This window comes from Megalobrama amblycephala, linkage group LG15 (genome assembly GCF_018812025.1).
Source record: "Megalobrama amblycephala isolate DHTTF-2021 linkage group LG15, ASM1881202v1, whole genome shotgun sequence".
Lineage (NCBI taxonomy): Eukaryota > Metazoa > Chordata > Actinopteri > Cypriniformes > Xenocyprididae > Megalobrama > Megalobrama amblycephala.
Window position 1 is genome coordinate 29,152,735 of NC_063058.1, and position 27,115 is coordinate 29,179,849.

Consider the following 27,115-nt stretch of genomic DNA (forward strand, 5'->3'; position numbering starts at 1 on the left):
TGTACTGTCATTAAAATAGGCCTATGTGATATTTTTATATATTTTATATAATTTATTATTATCATGTTAATTACTGTGCTTTTTGCCCCAACATCAGCGGCGCTATTTACCCCAAATACCATACTTTTACATATTCTTCCGTTATTGAAAAACTGTTGCTTGAATTACCTTGAACAAAACTAAAAATAAGAAGACCTAAGTCTGAAAATACAAACATTAATTTAATGGATTCTTATTTGCTACTTAAATCAACAACATTTTAAAAAACATCAAATATTAGATCAAACTACATCAGAATCAGCTTTGCACTGCTGCACGCGATCGCGTCAAGGATCAGGCAAGTTTTTGTGCCATCTAGTGGTTTAGAGAAAAATAAAATTAAAATTAAAGGCGCCTTTAGCCCCGTTGTACCCAAATAAAGTACGGATACCGTGGTTGAAAAAAACGACAGATAGCACATACATTCTACTATAAGATTTATCCGCACAAATTTGAAAACTTGCTAACAACTTATGTTTTTACCTCAGAAAATACACAAAAAAAGAACAACTTGAGGGTGAGTTAATGATGACAGATTTGGGTGAACTATCCCTTTAATAAGGATTCATTTTTCAACGTAAACCTGGTTAGAAATGACTACAGGACAGTGTTGCCAAGTCCACAGTTTTCCCGCGGAATTGGGCTACTTTTACACTGTTCCCGCGGGTTGTTTTTCATGTCCGCGGGTTGAATCGACCCAAAATAACGTGATATTTAGCCCCTGGAATGCGAATTTTACCAGGGGAGCCCCGCCAAAATGCACAATTTTGCCCCCCCCCCCGAAATGCGATTGGACTAGTTTTGAGGAGCAATTTGGCGGGTTTTGTTGTGAAAATCTGGCAACCCTAATCCAGGACCTTTAATCTAGTAGTGAAAGTTTCAATTAAAACACTCAGTCAGTATATAGTTTTTTTTCCATTTAATAAACTTTAAAACACATGGATTTGATTTGGTTTTACTTAAATGACATTGCAGTTTGGACAGGTCTATTTTGAGGATGCCACCTGTACAGTCTTTTCACATAAACATTTCACTCAATCCAAACGTACATGTGGAATAAGGCTCTTTAATTGCATATCAAAGCACTTTATCACTAACAGAACCGCTGCAAACTTATTGATAATCATAAGCTTGACGTTACAGGTTAGTTTTTTGACATAAGAAACAAGAAAAAATTGGATATAAAAGAAAATATAATTTACATATATCATTTGGGAGTAATAAGTAAGGACACAAAGCGTGGGTATAATAGAAAAATACACAAATTGGTCACATTTTGTGCCCATCAAGGCAGGACTGCAGATCCTGGAATCATTGGGGTGTGTAGAGATGCTTCACTACAAGAAAATTCAATATGAATTCAGTAGCAAAGACACTTTCAACCCACAACAAAATAAAAAGCGATTCTAAATGCACTTTACAGGAGCTTTTAGATGTTTTAAACAGGTTATTAGTACAATATTAACAGACAGAATTATTACAAAGTGTAAATGACTCGACGTAGCCATCTCACATTTACACCACACTAATTAAAGACTATATCAATTGAGTAATTGTTGCATTATAGAGGTTTACCGATCCACCCGGTTGATGTGAGAAGACTTTTCCTCATCCTGGCCGTCTAACCCATCATCTGTGGTTTCCCATTCTTCAGATGCTACTGCAAAAAATGTCTTACAAACTATAGAGACATTTCCCAAAGTTGACACACAAAATACAGACAGGCAAAACATTGTCTTTATATTCAGACAATAAATCTGCATTCAAATCCAGCAAATACATAAAAATCTATAATGTGCAATGACTGTTTCCCATGGGTCGAACAGGAGTATAAAACTGAACATTTTCAAATGAATAGTTCACCCAAACAATAAACTCACCGTCATGTCATTTCAAACCTGTATGACTTACTTCTGTGAAACACAAAAGGACCAGTTTGCACTGCTCTTTTCCATATAATGACTCAGTGAATAGAGACGGACGTTGTCAAGCTCCAAAAAAGGCAATAAAAGAGCCATAAAATTATTCCATATGACTACTTTCATGGTGTTATTTAATACATTTTAGAGCTTGATAGCATCCACCACAGTTCTCTTTCATTAAAGGGATAGTTCACCCTAAAATGACGATTAATCGCATCCAAAATAAAAGTTTGTTTACATAATATGTGTGTGTACTGTGTATATTTATTATGTATACATAAATACACACATACATGTATTTATTTAAGAAATATTTACATGTATATTTATACATAATTTTATATAAAAATATTAGAGATGCGCCGATATATCGGCCAATAGCCGATACTGTGAAAATGTGCTTTTATCGGCCAATACCGATTATTGGCCGATATATCGGTGCATCTCTAATATTTATATAGAAAATATTTATATATTATATGTAAATATTTCTTAAATAAATACATGTATGTGTTAGTTTTAAAACGGCCGATAGTCAGGGCAGATATATCCTGTCAATCAAAAAAGGGCAGGAAAATGCACTGAATTTGTACTTTGTGTAAAGAAAATGGTAAGAAGCCAGTTTGATGTTCAATATTAATAGTAATTATATGAATTAAAAGTTAAGAAATATTAATTTAATCTTCAGAATTTATTTAGTGTGTGTTAATATTAATTTGAGTAATGTGTATAACTGATACCAGTTACTCTGAAACAAGTTGATGAAATGGAAATAATAAAATTTTTATTTGCATTTCTTTCAAAGTATAATAATTAAAAATATAATGATTAGTTAAAATTATAATGAATTTAAAAGAAAGAACCCCCAAATTATCGGTATCGGCAGATATCACTCTGAATAATCGGCTATCAGTAGATAAATTTAGTATCGGTGCATCTTTAATAAATATAATATATTTTTGTTAAATATATACATGCATGAGTGTCTATTTATATATACATAATAAATATACCCATTACACACACATATATTATGTAAACACAAACTTTTATTTTGGATGCGATTAATCGTTTGACGGGACTAAAATTAAGTCATCATTTACTCACTTTTAAAAAAAAGATATATTTTTGCCGTTTTTGCTTTTATTATGACAGGACAGTAAGCAGACAGGAAGTGAAGTAGGAGAGAGAGAGAGAGAGAGAGAGAGAGGTGGGATCAGGTAGGGTCCTTAAGCCGAGACTCGAACTCGGGTCACCCGAAGTGCAACGGTGCTACATGTGGCCATGCTGCCCACGAGGCTATCGGGGGCTACCGACATCATTTACTCACTTTGATGTTGTTCTAATGCCGCATGCCCTTTTTTCTTTTTTGACCACAAAAGGAGAATTTTTAAAAAACGTCCAGGGGCGCGTTTCCCGAAGCGAACTATGGCCGCAAGTTCGGTCGTTACCAATAGAGTTCAATGGGACTTACGACCATGGTTCACCAAGGATGCTTTCGGGGAAACGCACCCCTGGTCAAATTCGTCCAAACAATGGCAGTGAAAAAAAGACACAAAAGTATCACAGAATGATCCCATGTGACACGTGTCGTATATTCCAAGTGTTCTAGGGTTGTACAATATGAAATTTAATGTATTATTTAACAAAAATCCTCTTCTGTGCTCGACTGCGTAATTATGAGTCTCCATTAGCGCCGCAGTTTACTCCGACTCACCCAGAAAAAACCCCCCACAAAAGTTGTGAGAAATCAGGATGATAAATACGCAACATGAAATACAATCCATGTATCTTCTTCTCTGAGGTGAATATATCCGTTGTGTCCGTCATAAGAAGTTATCACATTCTTCACATCTGTCAACTATGTTGACAAACAATGTTCCGGAGATATTTAACTCAGTGAAGAAAGTATATGGATATTTTATTGGGGATTTCTAGGCATTGTAGTTCATGTTGCGTATTTATTAATCTTGATTTCTCACAACTTGTGTGCTTTTTCTGGGCGAGATGGAGTGATAAGAGTCTCACGAAAGCACACGACGCATAGCCGTGCACAGAAGATCAACGGCCAAGGTCAGGATTTTCATTAAACAATACATTAAATTACGGTTTGTTTCGCCAAACCCTATTGTACACTCTCAGTACACTTCTTATATATGACATGTGTCGCATGGGATCATTCTGTGATACATTTGCGTCTATTGTAAAAAGCTTGATGCAGTTCACAGTGCGAGTGGGACATTTGTTTTTCAATTATTATTTCTGCTTTTGTGGTCCAAAAAAAGAAAGAAGGCCATCCGGCATTAGAACAACACCATTCTGCTGAAGTTGTTCTTTTGTGTTCCATGAAAAAAGCAAGTAAAAATGGATTTAAAACGACATGATGGTAAATAAAAGACAGAATTTACATTTTTGGGCGAATTAACCCTTCAAAACATGATGACAGACTGTTGGTCTGAGTTGTCATTCAATAAAAACACTTAAAGTGAGACAAAAATGACACCGAATATTAGAAATTGTACATTCGGTCCCGAATCACATTTGAGCGCGGTTGATTTGAAGCTTCATGTGAAATTCACAGAGTAAACTGCACAAAATGCAGCACATCATTACATAGAGTACACTACAGCTGGATCACTGAACATTTAGACACCCCCTTCAAACAGAGTCATTTATGGTTACGGTTTATGCTGCCGTTCTTTTAATAGTGACAGATTAATCAAAAACCCAGTGATTTTGATTGGGAATCATCTTGTCTAAGAGTCGCTGATCAACCAAAAACGAGCCCTGTCTTATGATTGGATGAGAACAGGCCTTGCCTCTTACTGATTGGTTAAGATAAGGCCTTTTCGGTCTCTGATTGGCTACGAGCGGGCCCTGCTGCTCACTGATTGGCTGAAAGCAGGCCCTGTCTCTGGGCGTGCTCAAGGATCGCGGTGTGGCAGAAATAGTACTGCTCGGGTGTTTGGATGCTGAAGGCACGCTGCGCTCTCATCCGTCGGACCGTCTGGCAAATGTTAAGGGTCCCGACATCCTGCAGCTGCGACAGACAGATATCCAGCGCACAAAATGTACCTGCGGGGGAGAGGAGATCAGTCTGATAAGCCATTAAACAGATAGTTCACACAAAAATTAAAATTACTTCTTTTGTCACATACTGATTTTAGCCTAGTATATAGTAGGGAAGTATGCAATATCAGATGCAGCCTATCGCTTTTAGGTGCCTCGTTAGTATGTAGATTTGTTTTGGTGATGCGTTTAATTACTGACCGGTCCTGCCGATGCCAGCGCTGCAGTGGACCACCATCGGCGGGCCGAGCGGATGACCTCTCCACTGCGAGCCGAAAGCCTGGACCGCCCACTGCTGCTGCTGCTTCACGGCACCCAGGAAGCCAATCAGAGACAGTGCGGAGGACGGGACCCCGTAATCAGGCCAGCTGAGGAACTGAAAATGAGTCACTTGTCTCTGTTCAAACGTCTGGGAAAAAACAACAATAAAATAAGTTCAGACACAAGTCGGAAAAACTGAACATTTATTATATATTTGCTGGCGATATATACATTACAGCAGAGGATTGTGAATATTACCTTTTTAACACAATTGTTTTGGTCATTAAGATTCCAAAAGACTATTTATTTATTTATTAATTTATATTTAGACAACGTTCAAAAGTTAAGGGGCAGTAAGAGTTTTCTTTTTTAAAGAAATCAACACTTTTATTGAGCAAACATGAATTAAATTTATCAAAAGTGACAGTAAAGACTTTTATAATGTTATAAAAGATTTCTATTTCCAACAAATGCTGTTCTTTTGAACTTTCTATTCATCAAAGAATCCTGAAAAAATGTATCACGGTTTCCACAATTAAAAATATGAAGCAGTACAACTGTTTTCAACATTGATAATAATAATAAATGTTTCTTGAGTAGCAAATCAGCATATTAGAATGATTTCTGAAGGATCATGTGACACTGAAGACTGGAGTAATGATGCTGAAAATTTTGATGCTTTGATCACAGGAATAAAATAAATTAAAATATTAACCAGTTAATTTGAATTGTAATATTTTACATATATATATATATATATATATATATATATATATATATATATATATATAAAATTAAAACTATAAAATAGTTTTAAATCATATTTTTAATTTAAATATAATTATATATTATATTGTATTATGTATGAATTGTAATAATTTACAATATTATAGTTTTATATATATATATATATATATATATATATATATATATATATATATATATATATATATATATATATATATATATATATATATATTTTTTTTTTTTTTTTTTGTACTGAGATATAATATTGTGAAATATTACAATTCAAAATAACTGGTTAATATTTTAATTTATTTTATTCCTGTGATGCAGAAGAGCTGAATTATTAGTCAATTCATATATAATACAATATAATTGTCATATATATATTATAAATTGATATATTCATATACATTATCAATTCATATATAATACAATATAATTTAATTCATGTATTATTTTTATTTTACATTATTATTCTTTTTTATTCTAATGATCATATTGCCTTTTATTACTATGCACTGCTATAATGGTGCATATAAATAAAAAAATATTTAAGTATTTTTTTTCTTTTTTCATTTAGTGAAAAAAAAAAACAAACAAACTGTGAAACACATGACTTGAAATGGTGTAACTAGATTTTCACTGTATTAAAATTCTTATATTTTGAATCTACTTTGCAAAAAGCCAATTTTTCAAGTCATGTTTTCCACACTTTTTTGGCCAAAATGATGCTTAAAAGTTTTTTTTTTCATTTCAGAGCAGATACATAAAGACAGCTAAAATGCTGACAAATATTGCAATACACATTTTTTTAGTAGTAGTATTGCCCAGCCCTACTATAGACAACATTATGAAAGGTGGTTTGAGAGACTATAATCATTATATGAATCATATATGAAATCATAATTACTGACTGGTTGTTCATTGAACAACTGTTGGCATTTAAAACTGATATATAAACCCTGAGTATGTGTGTTACCTCTGTGTTGTGCAGCTCAAGTGTGGTTTGGTTGTAATGTGCATGGTTGTCCACTCTGTGATTGACCACAGCGATGTGCCCGTACACCTCCTGACCGCCCTCCTCCTGGGGCCAGTACTGTCCACACTTCCTCCGGCCGCCCTCATCCGTCCTGCAAACACACATTCACACACAGATCTCTGAGCAGCAGACGTTTTGTCCATATGGCTGATCTCAGAACAGATCAGTTCTACAGAATCACTTCTGAAAGCATCACAGGTAGTCTCAGATGGAAAGCGTCACTAAACTCTGATTCGTATTGTACACTAAAAGTGGCTGACTTCTACATATTTCTAGAAGCGGTTTCCTTTTATCAGCCCACCATGCAACAAAGTTTTATTTATGTTCCCAGTCTGCTACAATGAGGATAAATTAGTCAATGTATTTACCAAAGTTTGTGGCACTGAATCTTTAAGAGTTTTGAAACATTTTAGTAGCAAGTAGATGTGAACTCACGAGCTCAATTGATCATTATATTTTGCTCTCCGGTTAAATCTGATTTATGTGAAATATCACATAAGATAGTGGTTGGTCACTTTATATATGCTGGTCAGAAAACCTCTTCCTGTCTAAGTGGGCGTTTTTTGGCCTGAATAAGTGGCAATTTGGACTAGACTGTTGGTGATAGTAAAAAGTCTGTCTACGGAAGACTCGAAAGTATCCGAAATCGCATACTTCCCTACTATATAGTAGGCGAAAAACAGTATGTGACAAAAGAAGTGTCCGAATTCACAGTACTCATAAAAAAGGCAAATAGCACCCGGATGACCTACTACTTCCAGTGAGATTTTGAAGTGTGCATATGATGGAGACTTTACTATCCCATGAGGCTACAGGAGAGGATTTGTGAATGGCAGTGAAGCAACACAACTGGTCACATGATACTGACAACATGGCGAATGTAGTACGTTATAGAACATACTTTTTTAGTGGTTGCAAAGTAAGTACTTATCCAAAATAAGAGAGTATGTGATTTCGGACGCAGCCTCTTACCTTGTCGTCATGACGATGACAAGCACACTTTGCTCCCACACCATTCTCCAGAAATCTCCGTAGGTTTTCTCCAGTGGACCTGTTAAGAAACAACAGATGCTTCAGTTCCAGTGCAGGTTAGAAATCGTAACACTAAATCTAATGTGGTTTTATAAACTGATTATTTTTACCCTGTGTCCCAATATATGCATTTTTCTGTTTGTATCCATCCATGAAGCTGGCATTTATGTAGTCTGATCTCTGTGGAAAGAAAACAAAAGATCAGTGTCTAATCAGAATATATTCAGCAAAGATGTCTACTTCAAATAAATGCTGTTCTTTTGAACTGTTTTGAACATTGATAATAATAAGAAACACTTCTTAATCATCAAATAATAATGAATGTTTCTTGAGCAGTAAATCATCATATTAGAATGATTTCTGAAGGATCATGTGACACTGAAGACTGGAGTAATGATGCTGAAAATTCAGCTTTGATCACAGGAATAAATTTCATTTTACAATATATTCAAATAGGAAACAGTTCTTTTAAATTGCAATAATATCTCACAAAATTACTGTTTTCACTGTATAGTTGATCAAATAAATGCAGCAGGCCTAAATCACAGCACAAACCTCGTTTCTCCTGGCTTTGAGTCGCACTCGAGTCTGATCGAGACACAGCACGTCACCATAGCGATTCCGCTCCTGGTTGTGAGCAGCCCTGCAGAAGTTCAACGACAATGTGAAATCAATTATCTTTTCTGCTGACAAAATCATATGGCCTTGATTTTGGCCTCACAATCAAATCCTGGTGAATAAAATCAAAATCAATCTATTTTTTGTTAATTGAAATAAAGCAAAAATAAAATAAAATAAAATATAAATAAACAAAGATTAGAAATGTTGCCTTGGCAAATAACTGAAATAAGTCATAAATAAAAATTTAAACTTACATAAAAATAAACAAATAGTAATATTTAAAATTAACAAAAACTAATAAAAACAACAAGAGCAAATAACAAAACTAAACAAAAAATTAAATGTGAAAAACGAATTCAAAATATGTATAAAAACTTATAAACATCACTAAAATAACACTTTATATTATTTCCCACCAAATATTCTGTTTTACTCTGACATGCCCCACATGATGCAAGTTAAAGTCTCATTTTGCCAAGTAAGATGTAGATCCTGGAACAACATTCCTGTCCAAAAACACAGTCCTAACCCTATCCTTACCCATAACTTATCCCTAAAAATCAGAGAGAAATGATTAGGGCTGCCCCCTTAATAGTCAATGAGAAGAGGCTAGTCTACCAAAATAGGTTTTAGTCGGTTAGTCGCAGAAAAAAAAAGGAAAAACCTCCACCGGAAGTGGAGAAATCACGCAGTCTGTGACGGACAGAACGTTAACGGCAGGAAATCCAAACATTCGCCTATCATTCATCGGACTCAAATATGTCTTTTTACTTGAAACATGCAAGTAGTAGCAACTTTACAAGTCCACTCACTCTAACGTTAACCTAGATAAATGTGTGCTATTATTTGGCGCATATCCAAGTATTTGTGTAGAGAGCGCGCTTAATGCATGACATGGAGGCGCCGGTGCGATCAACACTGCTTCATGAAGCTTCGAAGCTTTACGAATCTTTTGTTTCGAATCAGTGGTTCGGAGCGTGTATCAATCTGCCAAAGTCATGTGAACCATTGAAATTTCGAAACACTTATGATGTATCGAAAGCCTCGTTTTCGTTCTCGTTCACGTGACTTTGGCAGTTTGATACGCGCTCCGAACCATTGATTTTTAACAAAAGATTAGTAAAGCTTCATGAAGCAGTGTTTTGAAATCGCCCATCACTAGATATTGTTGAATAAAGTCGTTATTTAGTTTTTTTTGGCGCACAAAAAGTATTCTCGTCGCTTCATAACATTAAGTTTGATCCACTGTAGCCACATGAACTGTTTTAAATATGTCTTCAGTAGCTTTCTGGACATTGAAAGTGTTAATTATCTTGCTGGCAATGCAGGCCTCACTGAGTAATCGGATTTTATCAAAAATATCTTCATTTGTGTTCTGAAGATGAACTAAGTTCTTACGGGTGTGGAACAACATGAGGGTGAGTAATAAATACTAAAGTAATTTTCATTTTTGGGTGAACTAACCCTTTAACTTAAAATAGGCCTACTCCATTTTTGGTCATACATATAAGAATAATCCAACATTCGAAACTCTAAATGCTTTGCTTTTATTTCTGTAAACTCACAATAACAACAAAACGTTGTGCTTTTGTAAAATAGCCTAATGAAAACACACAGGATGCGCTTTCTGATGTTTCGGTCTCAAGTGAACTTGAGTGCGTCACACAAATGAACTGAAACTCAGTGTATACATGCCTCACAGACATGAGAAACATATCTATGGAAAGCTTGTCTACTTTGTCTAATGTCTACTTTTAAATTAACCAATTAAAATGGAAAACAAATATTCTCAGATTATCTAATCCGTATGAAACATGCATATGGGGGCGTCCACTACTGCGGAGATGATGAGTCAGCGTCACTGCAGCCGAAAATAAAGAAAACACTAGTTTATCAATGAATTATTAAAATGTTCAGACAGTCTTCTGTTTTTTCATGCCACAATTATAATCATTACGTTTGCGATGTGCTTGAGCGCTGATTAGGCTATGTATATAGGTGATTAATATTATGATTTATTTGGTTTATTAATATAAACGTGCGATTAGTGGACTAATAGCTTAAATGAACGACTATTAGTCAACTAGAAACATCTTTAGTCGAGGACAGCCCTAGAAATGATGCCCTAGAAGCACCTAACACTGGTTATAAGCCTAAACTCTAAACCAATCCCTCAAATCTGATTGGTTGATTGGAATGTTCCACTTACAGCGCACAGGTGAAGGTTCCAGGTGGCTGTTCTCTGCGAAGCTCCTCGTACTCCAGGTAGATCCCGCTGCGCTGGGCCCGGTTCAGGTGGGCCATGAGCTCGGCCAGACTCATGGCCTCAGGTCCAGGCGTGTGTATGGACGTGTTCTCCAGAGGAATCCCCACCAGCTCATCAACAGGGTCCACACGTCCGTTCTGCTCAGACAGCAGCTGCAGGTTCCAGCTGTGCACGTCCAGAGGCAAACAGCCGCCCAGGTGCTCAGGTAAACAGTCTCTGGGCAGATGCTGTCGCAGGTCGGCCATCTTCACCATCTGAACCTGTGAAGATTGTTTCATGTTTAGAAAAACCCACAGAATGGCACTACTGCAAGAAAAGACAAGTGCAAGAAGATAGACCAGAGAAGAAAAAAAAAAAAAAAACAGTTTAAGGGCGTCAAGTTGGTTTATCAGTCCTCATCAGTTTAGTCATGGTGGTAAACCAGGTCTAACCAATATGACTAAGATGGTCTGACAGGCCAACCTCTACTGGTTTTGATTTAAACCAGCTATTGCCATGTAAAACTTAGTTGAATCTCAATATTTTGTATAGTATGGAAGAACTAAACATATGATATTGAAATACTTAATATCATTTAAAATTATATCTAATATTTTTTATTTAATAGGATTTATTAATATTTATATATGCTTTCCATTTGGGGTCTATGGAAGCTTGTTTCCACCAGGAGATAAAAAATAAAAAAAGGTAATTGCGACTTTTTATCTCACAATTATGACTTTTTTCACACAATTGCGAGTTTACATCTCACAGAACGTCTGAATTTATGATGAGAAATAAATTGCAATTCTGACATTTTTGCCAGAAAAGTTTACATCTGAATATCACAATTATGAGAAAAAAGGTCAGATCTGTGGGATATGAACTCACAATAGAAAAAAAGAATTCAGAATTGTGAGTTGACTTTTTTCCTGGCAAAAATGTCAAAGTTGCAATTTATTTCTCATAATCGTAATTCAGATTTTTTTTTTTTTTTGTCAAAATTGTGAGATATAGGCTAAAGTCAGAATTGTAAGATATAAACTCGCAATTGTGTGAAAAAAGTAGGAATTGTGAGATAAAAAGTCACAATTACCTTTTTAGGACTTTTTTCTTGCAATTGCAAGTTTATATCTCACAATTCTGAGAAAAAAAAGGTCAGATTTGTGGGATATTATGGAGCCTCGCATGACATGCAAGAAAAAAAAAGTCAATCGTGGACACAGTTTACTAATTCGCTTCCTCAATTAGCTAAATCATACACACGATTTATAAATCAAGGGAACGAATCAGTAAATTGTGCATGTGACTTATAAATCGAGGGAACGAATCAGTAAATTGTGCATGTGGATTTATAAATCGAGGGAACGAATCAGTAAATTGTGCATGTGGATTTATAAATCGAGGGAACGAATCAGTAAATTGTGCATGCGATTTATAAATCAAGGGAACGAATAAGTAAATTGTGCATGTGATTTATAAATCGAGGGAACAAATCAGTAAATTGTGCATGTGATTTATAAATCGAGGGAACAAATCAGTAAATTGTGCATGTGATTTATAAATCGAGGGAACAAATCAGTAAATTGTGCATGTGATTTATAAATCGAGGGAACAAATCAGTAAATTGTGCATGTGATTTATAAATCGAGGGAACAAATCAGTAAATTGTGCATGTGATTTATAAATCGAGGGAACAAATCAGTAAATTGTGCATGTGATTTATAAATCGAGGGAACAAATCAGTAAATTGTGCATGCGATTTATAAATCAAGGGAACGAATAAGTAAATTGTGCATGTGATTTATAAATCGAGGGAACGAATAAGTAAATTGTGCATGTGATTTATAAATCGAGGGAACGAATCAGTAAATTGTGCATGTGATTTATAAATGAAGTTAACAAATCAGTAAATTGTGCATGTGATTTATAAATCGAGGGAACGAATCAGTAAATTGTGCATGTGATTTATAAATGAAGTTAACAAATCAGTAAATTGTGCATGTGATTTATAAATCGAGGGAACAAATCAGTAAATTGTGCATGTGACTTATAAATCGAGGGAACGAATCAGTAAATTGTGCATGTGATTTATAAATGAAGTTAACAAATCAGTAAATTGTGCATGTGACTTATAAATCGAGGGAACGAATCAGTAAATTGTGCATGTGATTTATAAATGAAGTTAACAAATCAGTAAATTGTGCATGTGATTTATAAATGAAGGGAACAAATCAGTAAGTTGTGCATGTGATTTATAAATGAAGTTAACAAATCAGTAAATTGTGCATGTGATTTATAAATCGAGGGAACGAATCAGTAAATTGTGCATGTGATTTATAAATGAAGTTAACAAATCAGTAAATTGTGCATGTGACTTATAAATCGAGGGAACGAATCAGTAAATTGTGCATGTGATTTATAAATGAAGTTAACAAATCAGTAAATTGTGCATGTGACTTATAAATCGAGGGAACGAATCAGTAAATTGTGCATGTGACTTATAAATGAAGTTAACAAATCAGTAAATTGTGCATGTGATTTATAAATGAAGGGAACAAATCAGTAAGTTGTGCATGTGATTTATAAATGAAGTTAACAAATCAGTAAATTGTGCATGTGATTTATAAATCGAGGGAACGAATCAGTAAATTGTGCATGTGATTTATAAATGAAGTTAACAAATCAGTAAATTGTGCATGTGATTTATAAATGAAGTTAACAAATCAGTAAATTGTGCATGTGATTTATAAATCGAGGGAACGAATCAGTAAATTGTGCATGTGATTTATAAATGAAGTTAACAAATCAGTAAATTGTGCATGTGATTTATAAATCGAGGGAACGAATCAGTAAATTGTGCATGTGATTTATAAATGAAGTTAACAAATCAGTAAATTGTGCATGTGATTTATAAATCGAGGGAACGAATCAGTAAATTGTGCATGTGATTTATAAATCGAGGGAACAAATCAGTAAATTGTGCATGTGACTTATAAATCGAGGGAACGAATCAGTAAATTGTGCATGCGATTTATAAATCAAGGGAACGAATAAGTAAATTGTGCATGTGATTTATAAATCGAGGGAACGAATAAGTAAATTGTGCATGTGATTTATAAATCGAGGGAACGAATCAGTAAATTGTGCATGTGATTTATAAATCGAGGGAACGAATCAGTAAATTGTGCATGTGATTTATAAATCGAGGGATTTATAAACGAATCAGTAAATTGTGCATGTGATTTATAAATCGAGGGAACAAATCAGTAAATTGTGCATGTGATTTATAAATCGAGGGAACAAATCAGTAAATTGTGCATGTGATTTATAAATGAAGTTAACAAATCAGTAAATTGTGCATGTGACTTATAAATCGAGGGAACGAATCAGTAAATTGTGCATGTGATTTATAAATGAAGGGAACAAATCAGTAAGTTGTGCATGTGATTTATAAATGAAGTTAACAAATCAGTAAATTGTGCATGTGACTTATAAATCGAGGGAACGAATCAGTAAATTGTGCATGTGATTTATAAATGAAGTTAACAAATCAGTAAATTGTGCATGTGATTTATAAATGAAGGGAACAAATCAGTAAGTTGTGCATGTGATTTATAAATCGAGGGAACAAATCAGTAAATAGTGCGCACGATTTAGCTTATTTTTTTTCCTGCATGTTATGTGCGGGGCTCTGTAGAATATAAACTCGCAATTGAGAGAAAAAAATTCAGAATTTTTTCCCCTTCACAATTGCAACTTTATTTCTCGCAATTTTGACTATAACTAGCTATTGCAAAGTGAATATCACAATCTGAGAAAAAAAAAAAAAAAAAACCAGACAACAAGACAAGATGTCCAAATTTATCTCTCGCAATCCTGGCTTATTTCTCATAATTTATTTCTCTGAATCGAAATTCTGATTTTTTCCCCCCTCAGAATTGCAAATCATAAAGTCCTGACTTTTTTCTTGCAATTGCGCTTTTTTATTCTGCAAATTCAACCTTTTTTTCCTCAGAATTTTAAGATACAAACTCCCAATTGTAAGAAAAATAGTCCAAAACAAGCTTCCATAGAGGTCAAAGGGATATAAATCAGTACAGGAAGACTAACTCTTATGTGTGTGTGTGTGTGTGTGTACTAACCCGTTCTCTGAGCTTCTCCTTCAGTAACAGACTCAATAAGTTATACGGGACCCTGAACCACACAGGAGCTCCAACGATGAGCACTTTCTTCAGCCGTGCTGGGAACGCACCCTGAAAACAACAGCAGAAGAACATTTTGTTCTGATTCATTCTGACAACTAAATCCCCCCAAAAAACCCACACACTCCAATGACTCTACTCATAGTTTTGATCATGAATGGGCGGCAGCCATCAGAAACAGGAAATCCACAGACAGACTAAACACAGAAACTCTCACCTTGAGCAAATTGAGGATCTTTTTGCTCAGGTCCAGTTCAAAGTTAGTATAGTTGGATCCAGCCATGTCATAAATGAAGACCAGCCCATTTCTCTGAGTCTCAAAGCTACAGGGAAGAAAGAGAGAATTATAACTCATGATGATGAGCCGTTTTCTGATGATAAAACCTGTGGTTTCATTAAATGTCATTTTAAAGATGAAGAAAGTTTATATCCAACTACCTACACTACCGTTTACATTTGTGATTGGCAAGATTTTTTAATGTTTTTGAAAGAAGTCTCATGTTCAACAAGGCTGAATTTATTTGATCAAAAATACTTAATATACTTAAAACACTGATTATTATCAATGTTGAAATCTTTCACACTCTCTACCTCTCCACAGCTCGGTCCAGTAGGTAGAACAGAGCCTGAAGAACCACATGGTTTCCTGTTTTGCTGGGATGGTGCAGTTTAGCGGTGTAGAGGGCGATGGATGCTCCAGTTGGGTCCCGGACACCCTGATACCAGAATACAATGGGAAACATCTCAAAATTTAAAAAAAGGAACAGTCATGTTTTTCTGTTTACATGTTTAGAGTTGACCCACACAATTTACTCTGTTCCTCATGCTAAATAGTGAAACAGGATGCAACACGCATTGATAAATGAACAAAATTGTTGTCACACAATCTCACTTTACTGCATGTTTAATTTAGAATGCAGTCCACTAATCAATTTAGAAATAAACAGCAAATTCTGAACTAAAATTAAAAAATAAGAATGATAAAATATACTAAAATGTAAAAATAAATAAATAAATAAATAAATATCCAAACATATGGTATCTATTTCAAATGAATATGGTATTTTTTTTATCCAATTTTGTGCAAATTCTGAATTGAAATAATATAAAAATTATAATAATGATACAAAATAATACTAAAATGTAAAATAAATAAATTAATAAATAACTATCCAAACATATGGTAGTATGCTGTGAAATAAATATGGTAGTTTTTAATCCAATTTTGTGCAAATCCTGAATTGAAATCAAATAAAAATATAATAATGATAAAATACTACTAAAATTAAATGAATAAATGAATAAATATCCAAACATATGGTAGCTATTTCAAATAAATATGGTATTTTTTAATCCAACTTTGTGCAAATTCCAAATTGAAATAAAATAAAAATATAATAATGATAAAATACTACTAAAATTAAAATGAATTAATGAATAAATAAATAAATAAATAAATATCCAAACATATGGTAGCTATTTCAAATAAATATGGTATTTTTTAATTCCACTTTGTGCAAATTCTGAATTAAAATAATATAAAAATTATAATAATGATATAAAGTAATACTAAAATATAAAATAAATAAACAAAAATCATTATCTAAACATATGCTGTCAAATAAATATGGTAGTTTTAAATTTTTAATCCAACTTTGTGCAAATTCCGAATAGAAATAAAATAAAACTATAATAATGATAAAATACTACTAAATTTAAATAAATAAATAAATAAATATCCAGACATATGGTAGCTATTTCAAATAAATATGGTATGTAAAAAAAAAATAATTTAATCCAACTTTGTGCAAGTTCTGAATTAATATAAAAAATATAATAATAATAATACAAAATAATACAAAAATGTAAAATAAATAAATAAAATAAAAATATAAATAAATAAATATCCATATGGTATTATGCTCTATCAAATAAATGGTTGTTTAAATGTTTAATCCAATATGAATGCAATATGAATCCATATATATATATATATATATATATATATATATATAAAATAAAAAATACTAAATTGAGATGATAAAAAAAAAAAAGAATCACTGACACCAATGGTCTCTATGATCAACTTAGCTCACGATGCTTGTGAGAAACACAGGCCTGGGTAGTATGCTTTTCCAAACACACTTTAGTTTTGGAAAACTGAGGAGTAGTTTTAAATGTGTACACATGGGGGCAGAATTGAGTTTGTCTCACTGAGCTGTGAACAGTGACTCACTCCAACCCTTCTGATCAGTAAAGAAACATTATATTCATCTCTCTCTGCCATTCAACAAGACACTAAATCTGGTTTATTCGCTTTCAGCCAACCCATTTCCGTATGTGCAAGCACACAGCTTTACCATTTATTAAATATTTATGTCAATAACATATTTTCAATAATCAGATGACTCATGAGATATGCGGGACTTGAGTGGGTTATAAATACAGATGGCAGGATGTGAGGAGAGGAGACAAGAGGATGAAGGAGGATCAATGAAGGTATCGGATGAACCAAAGGGATCCTGCCTCCGCAGCGTCCAATCAGGTGTCTGAACGCAGACTCGTCTGACCAATAGCAGAGTAGCACCAGGCAAAATTAGCTAAAATATTTAATGAATGAATTTTCACAGATTTCCACTGAAGTTGACCTGGTTATAATAACTGGGCTGAAAGTTGAAGTGAAACCGCATCAGTGACTCCGCAGCTGTAATTATTGGAGTGGAAATGAAACTTGACACAGTATTTTTTCATTTGTGAACCAGTAACCTCATTTCCGAGATTTAAAGAGCATAAACAGCGCTTTTGAAGAAATGGCCCTGATGTGACGTGAACTTACCAACACGGTGAACTTCCCACTCAACAGCTCAGAGCGTAATGGCTCCTCGTGCGGCTGCAGTTTGACGATGCCCTCCCTCAGTCGAGTCTCCTGTGAGAGAAACACACAGAGATAGTTATTCTTACTTCTCATATTATTTACCCTACATGTTCACGATAAATCTATTGGCTTAGTGCGATTATGAAATCGCAAAGATTGCGATTATTATTTATGCACAGCTTGTCAAGCATTGAAGTACAAATATACTTTATCATGAAAATACTAGGGCTGGGACAATACTATCCATGCATCGCAATTTGTGGATTGATTGTGATATTTTCCAAATGCATCACAAATCGATTCTGAGCTTAGTTTTTAACAGCAGATGGTGCTCTAGGCTATTTTTTAAGCGCATGCTCAAATGCTCATGAAGAAGAGCGCTCGTGCATTTGGCTGAGTCTGAGAATGTACTTGCACCTCAGAATGCTTTTATGATGCAAGATTAATGTAAACAGCCAACTGCAAACAGGAAGCGGAGTACGGCTGTTTCTAAAGCACGCAGTGCCATCTGCTGTTGAAAACTAAGCTCAGAACCGATTCGAGAGAGAATCACGATACATACGGAAAATATCAGAATCGATCCAGAATTATTTCTCGATTTGTGATGTGTCGATGTATTGTCCCAGCCCTAGAAATACCCAAGAAGGCTTGAAGGACTCAGATAAACCATATATTGTCGTAGTCATGTGTTTATTAGTAATGATTAATCAATCAAAGCGTTTCAATCTTCTGTTTATTCAGCTACAGCGATTCCATGACGCCCATAGGGATTTCCTGGAATGACGTGCGTTATATTGTACTTCTGCAGTTTTGCGAGAGCGCCCTCTGGCTTTCAGAAGGAGCAGCATTTACTACCGATCACAGAGCCATGCTTCACTGAGAAGCTGCGCATAAAAAAAAATATTAATTCGCAGCCTTTGTGAAATTGCGGAGAGGTTGCTCATTGCAGAACACGAGATCCAGGGGGCGGGGTTGGATCTAGATCAAACTCCTTCCACTTTACATATCCCTAAACCTACCTGTCTCCGCCCCCTGGATCTAATCCTGCCCATCTCTACCCCCTGGATCTAACTCCTCCCACTTTACATATCCCTAAACCTACCTGTCTCCGCCCCCTGGATCTAACTCCTCCCACTTTACATATCCCTAAACCTACCTGTCTCCGCCCCCTGGATCTAATCCTGCCCATCTCTACCCCCTGGATCTAACTCCTCCCACTTTACATATCCCTAAACCTACCTGTCTCCGCCCCCTGGATCTAATCCTGCCCATCTCTACCCCCTGGATCTAACTCCTCCCACTTTACATATCCCTAAACCTACCTGTCTCCGCCCCCTGGATCTAACTCCTCCCACTTTACATATCCCTAAACCTACCTGTCTCCGCCCCCTGGATCTAATCCTGCCCATCTCTACCCCCTGGATCTAACTCCTTCCACTTTACATATCCCTAAACCTACCTGTCTCCACCCCCTGGATCTAACTCCTTCCACTTTACATATCCCTAAACCTACTTGTCTCCGCCCCCTGGATCTAATTCTGCCTATCTCTACCCCCGGATCTAACTCCTCCCACTTTACATATCCACCCCCTGGATCTTGTGTGTTCTACAGTGAGGGGCTACTGAAATTGCGTGTGGTTTAATTTTGATTAATCGTGCAGCCCTAAAATATACAGTTCAGTAATGAAACTCTAGAGGGCGCAGGCTGATCGGTCCTTTGTATGCAATCTGCAAGCAATCACATCATTACTGCATGGCGCAAGGTGCCAATGAGATCACTTGCTCAACATTTAAGTAGTCCGATTTAGCATTTGGTGTAGGCTATCAGAATTCCTCTGAACCCCTCCACCTCCCCAGCTCCACCTGCCTAGATCTATTCTGCCAAGATCAAATACATTGACATTGCCATATTCAATAACATGCTAAAACTATTCCGAGAGTTGTCATAATAATTGAAATATATATATGATTGTGATCATTATTAACACTCACCCTGTAGCTGTGGAAAAGTTCGATTGCTCGGAGGACATCAAACTTGCGGGCCATTAGAAACTTCACAGCTACATCCCAGGACAACGGTGAGACACCATGTTGGGACGTCCATTTGTTGATCTCTTCCAAAAACTGCTTAGTGGCCTGAGAAAGAAAGAGAATGTCTCATTTTAGACCTTATCAAGTTTAAGTCTGCCATTACTAGGGTACATTTTGGTAAGTTGTTATTTCCCACAATGCCCCACATGCCGCCACCACCAACCGAATGCGGGCACACAGCCTGTGATGCAGAGACATGTACACGTCAGGGAGCTTTGAGTAGGATTACGTCTGAGACTTACAGCCAAAACACTATGTTCTCAGTAATTTCCTGACAACTATAAACACTCACATACAAACAAGTCCATAAGCAGAGAGTCAGGCAGGAGACGTGGAAAAAACAGAATAATGTTTGGAACTGGAAAGCACAGATGATCCAGATGGGAGAACCAAGAGGATTTGCATCAGGGTTATCTGACACCAAACACAGTGATTAAATCAAGCTAAACTGCATCAAGACTCTCTGTAGAAGAAAAACGAACAAGTTTAGGTTTCAATGCATTCTGGGAGACTGACAACAGTATCTCACAGGAGATACAGCACATGGGCTCTAGTGTCTTCACTCCAATTGGTTAAGTTTTTTTGCATAACTGGACAAGCCAATGGAGTGAAGAATGAAACCTGAGGCTGGTACTAGTGCAATACATTTGTCCAGCTCAATATTTCCCCAACATACTGGACTGCCATCAGCTATAGATGTCTGAAACTATTCCTCAGAAATCTGTGCAAATACAGCTTACCCATTCTTTTGACCTGAAAGCCACATATAATACAAAAAATAAACTCTGTCTCTCTCCAGAGGTTCCAGTCCAACCACTTGCACAACACTGTATCCTTAAAAGGACAGATAAGCAGCATATCCAGGCAGACAGCCCTGAATCTTGCAGAATTCACCCTGAGATGAACTGTGCAGTTTCACAGGCCGCAGTTTAATCTACAGAAAGCTCTTGCTCGTGGTCCATAAATGAACTCTGAACATCGCACATATCAAAAGGCTGGGGACTGGGGACTCATCCAACCATCACAAATGGCTGCAAACAGTCACTGATGCTTCATCAGGATAATTTGTGTATTTTTTAAAAGTTATTTTTGGCTTGAGGAATATATGTGAATATGAATATAAAAAAATAAAATAAATATATATCATATTTGTGACATCATCAGAAATAAATCTTTAAAATAAGACATTTGTTATATCTAGTACTGCCCTGAAAAAACAACAGTACTACTAATATTATTATATATATATATATATATATATATATATATATATATATATATATATATATATATATATATATATATATATAAATAAATAATATACATATATTATAAAATTTACACACACACAGTATATATACATGCATACATATATACATATTATATATTATATATATATATATAAAATATTTATGTAATTGTTATATCTAGTATCCCCCCCCAAAAAAAAAAAAAAAAAAAAAATATATATATATATATATATATATATATATATATATATATATATATATATATATATATATATATATATATTTTTTTTTTTTTTTTTTTTTTTTTTTTTAATATTTTTTATTTTAAAAATGTTCAAGAATGTTTTTTTCTAATAATGAAAATGTAATCTTTTCAGGGAACAAGACAAAAAAAAAATCTTACAAAAGAATGTTAATACAGTCTATAAATACTATGTTAGTAAATACTAAATACTATATAAATGTTTTATATGATGATATTAAATATCATCATTATTATTATTACATAGTTTATACTTTTTAAAGGTAGTATTAGAAAAATGTATAAAATGTTTTTTGTTTTTTTTTAAGTGAAACCTTTTACAGGGTTAACCTGTAAGAATTAGTTTCAGGCCTAACACATGTCAGCATCATCACTCCTCTCTATTTTGGCATCAATCAGCTCTGAACAGGAAGAAAAACACGTCATGAACTGAACCCAGGTCTTTTCTTTCTCTCTGCTTCTCCCAGAGTTTCTCCTGTGGAAATGCTTTTAGCAGCTCATGTCCCCCAAGGCCTCGGAACGCCGGACGCAGCCAGTCCGACATCTAATTACTCTCTCACATTTGTCCAGCACGATCCAGCAGCCCCGATAAGCTCACGACCCCGCGCCGTCTCCGAGAGGGGCCCGAGACGAGACCCCAGAGTGTCATTCACTCACTCAGCCGTGATTCCTTTGCATATGCACAGGCAGAGACGGGCGATAAGACACTGACTGCTGACCGGTGGATGGATGAATGGACGGATGGACGGACGACTGGGGGCTTATTTAAATGAGATTCCACAGCAGGATGGAGGAGACAGAGGAGCCTTGTTAAAGAAATCAACCGACACACACTTTCCCCATTTATTCAAACACGTTACTGAGGCTTTACGAGACATTTTAGTACAAACAAAACTATTCAAATATTTGCAAAACACTTGCACGACTTAAAACGACACACATTGCTGCTGAAAGTGACCTATAAATAACAAGCTGACTTATATAATGATCATTTCCTGTTTTAGTCTGTGTATAGTACAAAAATGCTCTCCCACCAAACTGCTTCAAGTTAGAAACATGTATATATATGTGTGCATGTGATTAAATATTCCAGGGATTTCACAGCCAAAACCTTTCAGATTAAAAGGTGTTTGAGATATATTTCATCCAAAAAAAAGAAAAAAGAAATGCGGTCATTATTTACTCGCCCCCATTGGCCATTGACACCAAACATTTAACTTATTAAAATACAAACAACAAGCTAAGAAAATAAAAAGTACTGTAAATAAAGAGCAATAAAATAAAATAAAAAGTAAATTAATTAAAATAATGTGCTATCTTTTGAAAATCGGACATTAATCAATTTCTGTTATTTTATTTAACAGGACAGTATTTTTAGAGGTGGAAAAATCATCTGAAGCTACTAAACATCACAGTATTCATCAAATTTCTTGCTAATAATACTTATTGATGTTTTTGCTGCTGTTTTCTCATTTAAATGAAGTCACATCCTGTAAGGATGACATCATTGAGGAACTGGCTTTCGTTAGTAAAAGGGATATTAGGAATACTAGGAATATATATGGCCTGTTTTAACATGTTAGAAGTCAGTGTGGCACCGATCGTGAGAGAAGTAGTGACGTCTGATTCATGAATGAATCATCTAAATGATTGATTCACAAATCAGTTGAACTCCCTCAATGATCCATTCTGATGAATAAAAGCTTACTGGAGAGGAAGATTAACTAGAATTACAAGTTTATGTAAAGGGATAGTTCACATGAAAATTATGCCATGATTTACTCACCCTCTCAAGCCATCCTAGGTGTATATGACTATCTTCTTTCAGACGAACAATCTGAGATATACGTTTAAAAATATCCTTGCTCCTCCAAGCTTTACAATGGAAGTGAACGGGGGGCCTGTTTTGAAGCCCCCCAAAAATGCATCCATCCATCATAAATATAATCCATACAGCTCCAGGGGGTTAATAAAGTTCTTCTGAAGTGAAGCGATGCATTTTTGTAAGAAAATATCCATATTTAAAACTTTATAAATTCAAATAACTAGCTTCCGGCTGACGACCGTACGCAGAATGCGCAAGTCGATTAGCGGCGGAAGAGTAGCCTCTGACCCGACTCATGGCGTATTGACGAACGCGGAAGCGCAGAGGATAGAGCAAAACAAAAAAACGGTCACGAGTTAGAAGTCTAAAACAAGAATTTTTAAAGAGAAATGTCAGGGGAGAGGAGCTTGAGTTTGTTGCACAACCATATTTGTTTAAACCGCGTGAGACGTCAAATCTTACGATACTCCAACATCCTGCGCCATATATCGCGTCATGGGTTAAGCCGCGGTCACACTAGACATTTAACGTGCAAAATTTCTTCAGATGCTGTAACGGTTGTGATATGACGTCACGGTCTACAGCGTCTTTTTTATAAACATGAATTCAACACATAACTTAAAGTAAATACATTCAAAATGTAAAAATATAGAACCTACTCGACTTTACTGCAAAAATATCATTCTTTTAATTCAGCCTAGAGGTCATGCCGTGACGAATCGATCTTCTAATGGTCGAACGTCTTCACGTGATGCGAATTCGCAGGTCAGAGTTCACCAAACTTGAACTTTGGAACGCAGCGAAATGCTAAATTTTTCGCACAAGCTTACGTTTCCAGTTTGACGCATTTGCATGCGTTTGAATGGAAGTCAATGGCATGTTGACTTGCGGAGTATGCGCACGGTCGTCCACCAGAAGCTAGTTAATTGAATTTATAAAGTTTTAAATAAGGATATTTTTCTTACAAAAAAGCATCGCTTCGCTTCAGAAGGCCTTTAGTAACTCCCTGGAGCCGTATGGATTATTTTCATGATGGATGGATGCACTTTTTTGGGTTTTAAAATCTGTCCCCCCCTTCACTACCATTATAAAGCTTGGAAGAGACAGGATATTTTTAAACATATCTCCGATTGTGTTCGTCTGAAAGAATCATATACACCTAGGATGGCTTGAGAGTGAGTAAATCATGGGATAATTTTCATTTTTGTGTGAACTATCCCTTTAACAGTAAATACCACAACTCTAACTTTATGGTACTTTGGTCTGAACTATGATGATTACCATAGTAAACCATTAAAGGGTTAGTTCACCCAAAAATGAAAATAATGTCATTTATTACTCACCCTCGTGCCGTTCCACACCCATAAGACCTTCATTGATTTTCTGAAAACAAATTAAGATATTTTTGTTGAAATCCGATGACTCAGTGAGGCCTGCATAGCCAGCAATGACATTTCCTCTCTCAAGATCCATTAATGTACTAAAACATATTTAAATCGGTTCATGTGAGTACAGTGGTTCAATATTAATATTATAAAGCGACGAGAATATTTTTGGTGGGCCAAAAAAACAAAATAACGACTTATTTAGTGATGGCCGATTTCAAAACACTGCTTCAAGAAGATTCAGAGCGTTATCATTCTTCTGTGTCAAATCAGTGGTTCGGATCGCATGTCAAACTGCCAAATTGCTGAAATCATGTGACTTTGGTGCTCCGAACCGCTGATTCGACACGCTGATTCATTATGCTCAGAAGCTTCCTGAAGCAGTGTTTTGAAATCGGCCATCACTAAATAAGTCGTTATTTTGTTTTTTTTGTTGCAACAAAAATATTCTCGTCGTTTTATAATATTAATATTGAACCACTGTACTCACATGAACCGATTTAAATATGTTTTTAGTACGTTAATGGATCTTGAGAGAGGAAATGTCATTGCTCCCTATGGAGGCCTCACGGAGCCATCAGATTTCAACAAAAATATCTTAATTTGTGTTCCAAAGATCAACGAAGGGGTGTGGAATGGCATGAGGGTGAGTAATAAATGACATTATTTTAATTTTTGGGTGAACTAACCCTTTAAGGGTGTTTTAGTCCAGGGTATTTTCAATCTTTTAGATGCCATGCCCCATCTTAAAGTTTAAGATATATTTTCATGCATAAAGACAACATTTATACTGTGAAATTAATATTATAGATATGAATAAAATATATTTTGTTTCTATTATGTTGCATTATTACTATATTGTTCTGTACATGAACATTTTTTATCAATGTTTAATTTATTCAGTTTATTTAGTTAGCTTAATCTGATTTATCATTTTTTTATGATTACATTTTTTTTTTTTTTTTTTTACACTGCTCATTTTTAGACACTTCCGCGGACCCCCTAGCACTCCCTTTCGGCCCCTGGTGGTCCCCGGACCCCAGTTTGAAAACCCACTGGACAGTGTCGCCGGGTTGCTTAGCAACAGAACCGCTGGAACAGAGATTCAGCGTTAAGAGGATTGTGATGGTATTTCATACCTGCTCCTCCTCAGCGCTCAGACGGCTGGCCATCCTCCCCTCTCCGCTGGAGGATCTTATTAAAGCTCGGACAGCTGTTTAGATCGGACTGTAGAGATCAGACTGGGCTTTTTTAGGCCCGTTAGCAGAGCTCAGGCTAACAACAGCAGCACCAACAGCAGCAGCGCGAGACTCGCGCCGTTTTCAGCTCGAGAGACAGCGCGCGAGGCCCACCACTTCAGCACGGCACGCGACACAGCGGCGAGTTCATGATCCGGTCTGGGTTCGGCTGGATCCACATATATATTTATATATATTTACACACATAAACTAAAGGTGTTCCAGCGGAGCTTCGGTCCGCCCGCCTGTGTGACGAAGGGACAATTTCATCACGGTGCTCCGTCGAAACTCGTCGAAGGCCGGTTAGTTTGTTTGGAGATACAAATTTATATTAAACGATCAGCTCCGCGGCATCCGGGCGCTTTAAGACGCTAAACTGTGAGAAGGCGAATGGAGATCAGACGCTCCTGAAAAGCAGCAGCAGTGAAAGATGAAAGATGACACTCCCCCTGCTGGCCACAATGGAGAACTGCAGGCTCAACGACGCTCCTCCTCTCCATTCATAAAAATCTTGGGATGTTCGATTCTTTGTAGCGAATCGGTTCGTACGAACGACTCATTTCAGTGCGCTTGTTTAAAAACGCCAACGGATTAAAGGGGTTCTTGTGCGGCATTATTTTCGTAGTGAAATAAATAGTTTAATACAATTATCAGATTTAGCCCTACTGAATGTGTCGAATCACTTGCGTTTTTATGATTCAAAGTGAGCCGAGTGATTCGTTCGCGAATCATTCACAGAAACACACACATTTACTTAGTTATGTAAATGAGGACATAGGGGAGAGTGGGGTAAAGTGGGACATTTTTTACATTTGCTCCCCTCTAAGCGAGCTAAAATGATATATCAGTAAAATGTACACATTTCCCATTAATTCAGGATGTTTCCTAGCCATGGAAATGATCAGAATGTATTCAGGATGAAGATCCATGAAAATATGATTGTTTTTAAAAAAGTCATCTTGTGTCTCACTTTACCCCAGTTTAGGGGTAAACTGAGACAGACCACAAA

General features: G+C 35.7%; 1 protein-coding gene across 1 annotated transcript; it reads right to left on the bottom strand.

Annotated features, from left to right (window-relative positions):
* Positions 1-4,645: 4,645 nt before the first annotated feature.
* Positions 4,646-26,735, bottom strand: ptpn9a (protein tyrosine phosphatase non-receptor type 9a). Its single transcript, XM_048158613.1, has 13 exons — positions 26,008-26,735; positions 20,048-20,191; positions 18,017-18,106; positions 15,772-15,896; positions 15,398-15,503; positions 15,121-15,231; positions 10,940-11,256; positions 8,665-8,752; positions 8,220-8,289; positions 8,050-8,128; positions 7,018-7,168; positions 5,232-5,439; positions 4,646-5,036 (listed from the first exon to the last, which is right to left on the bottom strand). Exons 1-13 carry the CDS (start codon positions 26,038-26,040, stop codon positions 4,846-4,848), a joined length of 1,713 nt encoding a protein of 570 aa, XP_048014570.1. The 5' UTR covers positions 26,041-26,735; the 3' UTR covers positions 4,646-4,845.
* Positions 26,736-27,115: the final 380 nt, after the last annotated feature.

What these genes read in the sequence shown, in the direction of transcription:
- ptpn9a (XM_048158613.1), bottom strand. Translation starts at nt 26,040, where the DNA reads ATGGCCAGCCGTCTGAGCGCTGAGGAGGAGCAG. An exon ending in GTGGGAAGTTCACCGTGTTG is followed by an intron (nt 15,897 to 18,016) that starts GTAAGTTCACGT and finishes TTCTGGTATCAG; the next exon opens with GGTGTCCGGGACCCAACTGG. An exon ending in CGCTGGCATCGGCAGGACCG is followed by an intron (nt 5,037 to 5,231) that starts GTCAGTAATTAA and finishes TCTCCCCCGCAG; the next exon opens with GTACATTTTGTGCGCTGGAT.